Below are 11,106 nucleotides of genomic sequence, written 5' to 3'. Positions count from 1 at the left end.
CGTACATACAGACATTATCAATTCACGAAATTATCCAGTCACGAAATTCGTGAATCAGAATTTCATAAATTTAATGTAGGATACATGTACATATGTACCTATATATACATATACGTATAACCAGCAGCGTGGTCTAGTGTTAAGTGTTATATCCTTTCATGCAAGGTTCGATTCCCACTAGAGTCTCGTTGTTGACCAGACCTTGGTTTGTCGAGGTCAATCGTTTCTTATCAGAATTTACCAATTTTTCTGACTTTCATTGAAACGGTTCCTCTAAAATTGGATTATCTTATCCAATTTTCTATTGCAAACCTTGAGTTATTGTTATATCTCAGGTTTAACCAGATTTCTCTCCATAGATGTCTCTGTGAATGAGTATTGAATGTAAAAATTCGTATTTTTACATGAAATATGTTATGATCGTATTGTTTACGATGTTTGTAATGTCTGACCATAGATGTCAGGTGTTGTTTCGATTTACATGTGTATGTATGTAATAATTATGTATTTAATATATGTAATATATAATTTCTCGTGTCTTAATCTGTTTAAGCACACTCGCTGCTTTAGAGCAATCAGTTAGGCGAGTGTGCATGATTAATTCAAAAATAAAATGTATACTTTAAGTATGTGTGGTAAAGTGTAATCTAATAAATTTAGTAATATCACAATATTATTGTTAGTTTCCTTATATTTAATTCAATGACTCATTCCATGTTAAGGACACTTGTTTAATACACGTGCTTACAAACGAAATTATATTTGGCAAATCCAATGATGGTTTTGGGATTTCCATTTACACGCGATGTTTCTTTCGCTAGATATTATACGTATACCTAGACATATGTTCAATACATACGTATAATATGAATAAAACTCGCATGACGAACGAAAACAAGGACATTCCTTCGAGTTCATGAGCAAGTCACTGTTGAATATCAGTTCATAAGCAAGTCACTGTTTAACTCTGTTAAATATGAAAACCGCACCAATGCTAGTGAGTAATAATTTTTGTCGCTTAAAATATGGAAATTTTTTTTTTTTTAGGTTACTTATTAATATAAATGATATATATTTTGTTTTAGATTGCGCTGGTATCAGTAGCTATAGCAGCACCTCTCGAAAGTATAAAATATATCTATGTAGATTTAAAAACCGATGATGGTGATTATAGTTCTAGTAGTGACTATGCGACGATAAAAACACAAGTTTTAAATTCAAATTCTTCTGCAAAGATCGAAAACGATGGAGACCGTGAAAGTTCTAGTGAAAGTGACTATCCAACGATGAAACCACCCCAAGTTTTGACTTCAAGTTCTACCACCATTAAGAACATTGCAGACGAGGATCATTCTAGTGAAAGTGACTATCCAACGATGAAAGCACCCCGAATTTTGACATCAAGTTTGACCACCATTAAAAACAATGCCGACGAGGATAATTCTAGTGAAAGTGACAACACAACGATGATACCACCCCAAGTTTTTATTTCAAGTTCAACCACCATTAAAAACAATGCGGACGAGGATAATTCTAGTAAAAGTGATTATACAACGATTAAACCATCGCAAGTTTTGACTTCAAGTTCGACCACCATTAAAAACGATGAAGAGGAGGATAATTCTAATGGAAGTGACTACCCAACGATAAAACCACCCCAAGATTTTACTTCAAATTCCTCTTCTAACAATACAAATAATGAAAACGACGATGATTTTGATCCAATGTCAATACCATACAACATTCCAGAAAATTTTATAAATGAATTTTGTAAACTAACTCCTAGCATCGATGGAAATTATCCACCTATAGATGTGTACAACAGAATATGCAATAAACCGAGTGATTCAAATTCTCTTACCACTATTGAATACATTGGAGACGACGAAAGTTCTAGTGAAAGTTATTATCCAACGATGAAACCACCCCAAATTTTTACTTCAAGTTCTACCACTATTAAAAACAATGCCGACGTGGATAATTCTAGTGGAAGTGACTATCCAACGATGAAACCACCCCAAGTTTTGACTCCAAGTTCGACCACCATTAAAAACGAGGATGACGACGATAATTCTAGTGGAAGTGACTACCCAACGATGAAACCACCCCAATTTTTTATTTCAAATTTAACCACCATTAAAAACAATGCCGACGAGGATAATTCTAGTAAAAGTGACTATCCAACGATGAAACCACCCCAAGTTTTGACTTCAAGTTCTACCACCATTAAGAACAATGAAGACGAGGAAAATTCTAGTGGAAGTGACTACCCAACAACGAAACCACCCCCATTTTTTACTTCAAGTTCTACCACTATTAAAAACAATGCCGACGAGGATAATTCTAGTGGAAGTTACTATCCAACGATGAAACCACCCCAAGTTTTGACTCCAAGTTCGACCACCATTAAAAACGATGATGACGACGATAATTCTAGTGGAAGTGACTACCCAACAACGAAACCACCCCAATTTTTTATTTCAAATTCTACCACTATTAAAAACAATGCCGACGAGGATAATTCTAGTGAAAGTGACTATCCAACGATGAAATCACCCCAAGATTTGACTTCAAGTTCGACCACCATTAAGAACAATGAAGACGAGGAAAATTCTAGTGGAAGTGACTACCCAACAACGAAACCACCCCCATTTTTTACTTCAAGTTCTACCACTATTAAACACAATGCCGACGAGGATAATTCTAGTGGAAGTGACTATCCAACGATGAAATCACCCCAAGTTTTGACTCCAAGTTCGACCACCATTAAAAACGATGATGACGACGATAATTCTAGTGGAAGTGACTACCCAACGATGAAACCACCCCAAGTTTTTATTTCAAATTCAACCACTATTAAAAAAAATGCCGACGAGGATAATTCTAGTGAAAGTGACTATCCAACGATGAAACCACCCCAAGTTTTGACTTCAAGTTCGACCACCATTAAGAACAATGAAGACGAGGAAAATTCTAGTGGAAGTGACTACCCAACAACGAAACCACCCCAATTTTTTACTTCAAGTTCTACCACTATTAAAAACAATGCCGACGAGGATAATTCTAGTGAAAGTGACTATCCAACGATGAAATCAACCCAAGTTTTGACTCAAAGTTCGACCACCATTAAAAACGATGATGACTACGATAATTCTAGTGGAAGTGACTACCCAACGATGAAACCACCCCAATTTTTTATTTCAAATTCAACCACCATTAAAAACAATGCCGACGAGGATAATTCTAGTAAAAGTGATTATCCAACGATGAAAACACCCCAAGTTTTGATATCAAGTTTGACCACCATTAAAAACAATGCCGACGAGGATAATTCTAGTGAAAGTGACAACACAACGATGATACCACCCCAAGTTTTTATTTCAAGTTCAACCACCATTAAAAACAATGCGGACGAGGATAATTCTAGTAAAAGTGATTATACAACGATTAAACCATCGCAAGTTTTGACTTCAAGTTCGACCACCATTAAAAACGATGAAGAGGAGGATAATTCTAATGGAAGTGACTACCCAACGATAAAACCACCCCAAGATTTTACTTCAAATTCCTCTTCTAACAATACAAATAATGAAAACGACGATGATTTTGATCCAATGTCAATACCATACAACATTCCAGAAAATTTTATAAATGAATTTTGTAAACTAACTCCTAGCATCGATGGAAATTATCCACCTATAGATGTGTACAACAGAATATGCAATAAACCGAGTGATTCAAATTCTCTTACCACTATTGAATACATTGAAGACGACGAAAGTTCTAGTGAAAGTTATTATCCAACGATGAAACCACCCCAAATTTTTACTTCAAGTTCTACCACTATTAAAAACAATGCCGACGTGGATAATTCTAGTGGAAGTGACTATCCAACGATGAAACCACCCCAAGTTTTGACTCGAAGTTCGACCACCATTAAAAACGAGGATGACGACGATAATTCTAGTGGAAGTGACTACCCAACGATGAAACCACCCCAATTTTTTATTTCAAATTTAACCACCATTAAAAACAATGCCGACGAGGATAATTCTAGTAAAAGTGACTATCCAACGATGAAACCACCCCAAGTTTTGACTTCAAGTTCTACCACCATTAAGAACAATGAAGACGAGGAAAATTCTAGTGGAAGTGACTACCCAACAACGAAACCACCCCCATTTTTTACTTCAAGTTCTACCACTATTAAAAACAATGCCGACGAGGATAATTCTAGTGGAAGTTACTATCCAACGATGAAACCACCCCAAGTTTTGACTCCAAGTTCGACCACCATTAAAAACGATGATGACGACGATAATTCTAGTGGAAGTGACTACCCAACAACGAAACCACCCCAATTTTTTATTTCAAATTCTACCACTATTAAAAACAATGCCGACGAGGATAATTCTAGTGAAAGTGACTATCCAACGATGAAATCACCCCAAGATTTGACTTCAAGTTCGACCACCATTAAGAACAATGAAGACGAGGAAAATTCTAGTGGAAGTGACTACCCAACAACGAAACCACCCCCATTTTTTACTTCAAGTTCTACCACTATTAAACACAATGCCGACGAGGATAATTCTAGTGGAAGTGACTATCCAACGATGAAATCACCCCAAGTTTTGACTCCAAGTTCGACCACCATTAAAAACGATGATGACGACGATAATTCTAGTGGAAGTGACTACCCAACGATGAAACCACCCCAATTTTTTATTTCAAATTCAACCACCATTAAAAACAATGCCGACGAGGATAATTCTAGTAAAAGTGATTATCCAACGATGAAAACACCCCAAGTTTTGATATCAAGTTTGACCACCATTAAAAACAATGCCGACGAGGATAATTCTAGTGAAAGTGACTACACAACGATGAAACCACCCCAAGTTTTTATTTCAAGTTCAACCACCATTAAAAACAATGCGGACGAGGATAATTCTAGTAAAAGTGATTATACAACGATTAAACCATCGCAAGTTTTGACTTCAAGTTCGACCACCGTTAAAAACGACGAAGAGGAGGATAATTCTAATGGAAGTGACTACCCAACGATAAAACCACCCCAAGATTTTACTTCAAATTCTTCTACTAACAATACAAATAATGAAGAGGACGATGATTTTGATCCAATGTCAATACCATACAACATTCCAGAAAATTTTATAAATGAATTTTGTAAACTAACTCCTAGCATCGATGGAAATTATCCACCTATAGATGTGTACAACAGAATATGCAATAAACCGAGTAATTCAAATTCTCCTACCACTATTGAATACATTGGAGACGACGAAAGTTCTAGTGAAAGTTATTATCCAACGATGAAACCACCGCAAATTTTTACTTCAAGTTCTACTACTATTAAAAACAATTCTGACGAGGATAATTCTAGTAAAAGTGACTATCCAACGATGAAATCACCCCAAGTTTTGACTCCAAGTTCGACCACCATTAAAAACGATGATGACGACGATAATTCTAGTGGAAGTGACTACCCAACGATGAAACCACCCCAAGTTTTTATTTCAAATTCAACTACTATTAAAAACAATGCCGACGAGGATAATTCTAGTGAAAGTGACTATCCAACGATGAAACCACCCGAAGTTTTGACTTCAAGTTCGACTACCATTGAAAACAATGAAGACGAGGATAAATCTTTAAGTGACTACCCAACGAAAAAACCATCCCAAAATTTTAGTTCAAATTCCTCTACTAACAATACAAATAATGAAAACGACGATGATTTTGATCCAATGTCAATACCATACAACTTGCCAGAAAATTTTGTTAGTGAATTTTGTAAACTAACTCCTAGCATCGATGATAATTATCCACCTTTAGATGTGTACAACAGAATATGCAATAAACCGAGTGATTCAAATCTTCCTACCACTATTGGATACATTGGAGACGACGAAATTTCTAGTGAAAGTGACTATCCAACGGTGAAACCACCCCAAGATTTTACTTCAAGTTCTACCACCATTAAGAACACTGCAGATGATTATGGTTCTAGTGAAAGTGACTATCCAACGGTGAAACCACCCCAAGATTTTACTTCAAGTTCTGCCACTATTAAGAACACTGCAGACGAGGATAATTCTAGTGAAAGTGACAATCCAACGGTGAAACCACCCCAAGTTTTTACTTCAAGTTCTGCCACCTTTAAAAACAATACAGAGGAGGAAAATTCTAGTAAAATTGATTATTCAACGATAAAACCACCACCATTTTTTACTTCAAGTTCTCCTACCTCCATTGGAAATAATGAAGTCGAAAACAGTTCTAGTAAAAGTAACTATCCAATCCAAATACCTCAAAGTTATTTTATTGAACTTTGTAAATCCGGTCTGAATGTTTATTCTCTGCCTTTGGAGATTTACAATAGAGTCTGCAATACATCAAGTGATTTAAGTTCTCCAACCAATACAAATAATAAAGGCGACCATAATGCCAATGAAAATGACTACCCAAAAATAAAGCCACCATTACTTTCTAAACAAAATAAAAGTGATTATCCACTGCAAATACCTAAAAACATGAAAGACAGTTTCACAAATGAATTTTGCAAACTTATTCCTGGCCCTAACGATAATCCTCTGCTTGTGGTAGTGTATAATGAAATTTGCAGAAAATCGAATGATTCAAATATTGATAAAAATAAAAATGTAGATAAGGATGATAACGTCACACCTTCATCTAGCCAACCATTTGGAAACGAAAATCATCCTACGACTATTAAACTATCATCTCCATCTGGTAATTACCCTATAAAAACTCCATCTGATGACCAATTGGATAGTGAAATTCTCACTTTATCAAGCCTAGTTGCAAGAACCTTAATCAAGCTTCGACACTCACTCGAGAAGTGGCTCGATGAATGAAATCAGTATCTCAGTATCGTATTTCTTATTTTTGTATTAAGAGGCGTTACTTTTACTATGTAAAAAACAGTCTAATACTTTAATTAAATCGCGATCAAAACCCCTCCATGTTATATGAAATCAACACAATCGTACATTATTTATTATAATTTTAATTGTTAATATAATTTATAAGAACTAAATATAATTAATACCTGTGATATTATGCATTTAACTATTGTTAATATTATTGTACTAAAATTGATGTTAGTAAAGTGCATTTCCTAAATAACATTAAGTACACTCGTTAAAATTAAGATTAAAAGTTTTAAAACTGCTAGTTGTCATTTTTATTTTTATAATTTTATTTTTACGTTTTTTGTTATAACATTCAATTGTTGCAACATCTAAACCAGTTCTTGTAGTTTTAGTTGCACACTTATCCTTCACATTTCCAAATAAAATATGAAGTCACTGTTTACTCACATACCCATATATGTACATATGCATGATACATATTATACATATAAAATAGCCTTTCTTTTTGGTTTGATTTTAACACAAAACGTATTATGAATAGGCATATTACCTACATATGTACATATATAAAAACCACATTTTGATTTATTTGAATTTGAGAATTTCCAATAAGTATGTACTATATAATACAATAATAATACGATGACCCTTTCTATATGTATGTATATATGTAGTATAAATTAAATAGTTGGACGCTGTTAGTAGATGTGTGTAAATGTGTTTTCGGTTTTAATCTTATGTTTTACTGTTTCATTTCTCAAGTGATAACTTTCTGGCCATTTATATCAACTTGTTAACAAAATTTCTAACTTTATTATATGTAAATTTGGATATCAGATCATTGCTATCCTTTTTTTTCAAATATTAAATAATGAATCTATGTAATTACCAGTTTAAATATTATTTTTTATCAAGTTATTATTGAAACGATTCAAATTGAGATTGGCTTAAATGTTAGCATTTAGGGTTATCTTATTTTTTATATACATATTTATATATTTTAGTTGGACTGTCTGTATTATCAAGATGATGCTAATTAATATCATTTAGTGATGTTTTTAATAAATTACTGTCATAATATATGTAACTTATTGGAAAAAGCATTTACATACTATTACTAGAAGGACAGTGCAATCGTAATAATTTCGAAAGAGAAGAGAGAATGTAAGTATGATATTTAGGGTTGCCATAACTGTCAAGCATTGATACGAGACATTTAAGTGCTACATAAATAAAACATGGAAAAGTAGGTAGGTAATAGTTTATTTTAAAATAATATTTTTATTTTAGCCCAATCGTATTTTAACGATGATCTAACTTTTTTTAATTAAATCGTTTTCCTCTTTTACATGATTAAAAAATTGGGCGCAAGTCATTTTAAAATTATACTGGCAAACCAAAATTGCCTCAACTGTCTCAACTGCCAGCTTATTTCTTTCATCCGACCATTGTGTTGACATCAGGGAAAATATTCTCTCCACATTGGCATTGTGGGCTGGAATGGAAAATATTCACATAGTTTTATTAAACATGACTTCTGTTCAATATGCTTGGTATCTCTAAAAAACTTCAGCCATTTCTCTTCCATACTCAATTTCAGCGTTCTCTCCCAGTTTTCGTTGGTATTATTTTTATTTAAATAATCTTTTAAATATACGAACTGGTTGAAAAGAAGCTCATTGTTTCCAATATCGATTCGTTCCTTACTTGCAAATATTCAACGGTTCGTTCTATTTCCCTCCATTCAGGAACTTGCTTGAGAGTCATCCAATGGAAAGCATTAAATTTTTTGAATGATTGGGACCACTTATCAATGTATTCCACAGCAGTTTTAAAGAAATCGACAGTCTGTTTTTCAAAAGTTCCACTTTGGCACTGTTTCCAGAATCAAGCTTTAAGAGATTCAAGATTTTTCTTGTCGTCATTCCAATAAAATTGGATTTTTTTCTCTCGATCATATGTCCTTTTGTCTCTTCTAAGAAAGACTTTACTTCCAGGACTCTGATGTTTGATTTTTCTATTTTTTTTAATTTGAGATTCAAATGTATTGAGCTGTAAATGCAAGAAGGAAAAATAAGCTTCACTCATTGGATCATCAAAAAAATCTTTAAGGGCGTTTGGTGGTTTGTCTTCGTTAGCGAAAAAATCTTTTAATGGCTGCCACAGATTCAATATTCTTTCAATTGCAGGTAAAAAAGATAACCACCTAGTCCCAACGTAGGATAATAAGTTTTGGTAGGCAACACCAACATATTCACAAAAGTCTGTTTAAGTACTTGAATATCTTGACGACTATTGATTCAACATCGACAGTCAAAACATCAGCGGCTATTGATAAGAGTGTTATGAAAAACGTGCGCTGAACATCCTATGCCTTCAATATCTCTTTCCAATTCAGAATTCAGTTTAAAAAACACATTATTTCTTCCAGCTCGGTTTAGACCTCCGAAGTTAGTGTTCGTATTATCTCCACAAAAAGCGATAAGCTTATCCATGGGAATATTTAGATTTACATAGATACTTGCCGCGCCGATTCTCTCACGCAGAGTTAAGGGAGAAAACGGGACAAGTACGGGACAAATTGTAATACGGGACCGAGTAGTGAAATACGGGACATGTCCCGTATATACGGGACGTATGGCAACCCTAATGAAATTGTATGTAAGTATCTTTGGTTGGGAAATTCGTTAACAAAACAAAGTTTTTATGACGACAATTCAATTGATTGAGTATTATATTTTTTTCGATTCAAATACATATAATAAAAAAAACAAATGACTATTAGATTATTACTATTAGATTCGCCATGTTTAAGCTGTTTATATTACAAATACTGAGCGAAGCCGGGTAAAACAACTATTCTACATAAAATGCATTCGAAATGGAATGTTTTACTATTAATCATATTAAATTTGTGTTTTTTGTTGATAAATATTTACATATAATATAGTAATACTTCACTTCTTCGATACTTCCTTATATCCGTGTAAATTTTATATAAAATATATATATGTACATATATACATATGTATGCACATGTATGTATGTATCATATGTAAATACATTTATGAAATATTGAGTAAGAGATGTTGGCTTCTGTCCCAATAGCATCTACACCCAGAGAAATGTATTTTTATTACAAATCACGTATTCCTCGAGTGCGGAAATTTTTTATTAGGACCTAGAAGATTGGAAATAGACGGTAAATCTAGGCTGTTGATAAAATCGGCCATTCTGCCAATAATTTTTTTAAAAACTTTGTGGTATGTACATGTTTTTGTTAATTCCAAACAGTTTCTTTTTACATTTTGAAACAGTGAATTTTTTGCCTTGATATTTAAATGCTCAGAAAAGTGCACATTTTAATATATATATATATATATATATATATATATATATATATATATATATATATATATATATATATATATATATATATATATATATATGTATATATAAACGCACATAAGCATTTTTATACTATAGGTATGTATTTAATTAATTCAAGCACGTACATATGTATGTAGTTCTGATGCCATCGACTCATCTCGCGTGTGGCCTCGTAGTATGCCCTTCACTGAAATAATTACCTATACATACTATATTTACTTGTTTTACTCTCGATCGGCGTATCAAAACATCAGCAGACCAACAAATACCAAGCAATTAATAAAAGAAAGAGTCTTAGCACGGATAAAAATATTAAATTAAAATATTTCTTAGCGATAAGCAACAACTCGTTATGCAAATAACGCATGATGAATTTGAAAAGTAATAATGGGGTTTTTGTTTTGGAATACGGGAACCCGGAGCATAACAAACACTCTAAGGGAAAATGAAGAAAAATTGTTGTAAGATTAGAAAATATAACAAATTTAATATTCATATCTCCTCTTTATTTATTCATACATATATAATGTTACGGGGACGAGTAGGAGATGTTATAATTTATAAAAAAACTAGCTGAACCCGGCAATCAATCAACATAGATAAGCTTTTTATACAATGCGAATTCATACAAACATATGTGGAGAAATTTTTGCAGCATTTTTATAATCAAATTTGTGAACCTGTTGTCGTTCCCGTTCACGTTCTCGTTCTCGTTCCCGTTCACATTTGTCGGAAAAACGCAGGCAGCGAACAGATTTGAAATTATTCAATTATTTGTTTATTTTACCCTAACAAC

At 33.3% G+C, this 11,106-nt stretch overlaps 1 protein-coding gene across 1 annotated transcript; it reads left to right on the top strand.

The window, feature by feature from the left end:
• The first annotated feature begins 898 nt into the window (after positions 1-898).
• LOC143916069 (uncharacterized) lies at positions 899-7,000 on the top strand. Its single transcript, XM_077436958.1, has 2 exons — positions 899-997; positions 1,086-7,000. Exons 1-2 carry the CDS (start codon positions 977-979, stop codon positions 6,900-6,902), a joined length of 5,838 nt encoding a protein of 1,945 aa, XP_077293084.1. The 5' UTR covers positions 899-976; the 3' UTR covers positions 6,903-7,000.
• The last annotated feature ends 4,106 nt before the right edge of the window (positions 7,001-11,106 follow it).

Source organism: Arctopsyche grandis, chromosome 8, assembly GCF_051622035.1.
Source record: "Arctopsyche grandis isolate Sample6627 chromosome 8, ASM5162203v2, whole genome shotgun sequence".
NCBI lineage: Eukaryota > Metazoa > Arthropoda > Insecta > Trichoptera > Hydropsychidae > Arctopsyche > Arctopsyche grandis.
This window is presented reverse-complemented; position numbering and strand designations above follow the sequence as displayed.

Excerpts from the sequence above, each read along its gene's own strand:
- LOC143916069 (XM_077436958.1), top strand. The coding sequence starts at position 977 with ATGAAAACCGCACCAATGCTA. Across the intron at positions 998-1,085 it reads TGAAAACCGCACCAATGCTA|ATTGCGCTGGTATCAGTAGC; the intron begins GTGAGTAATAAT and ends ATTTTGTTTTAG.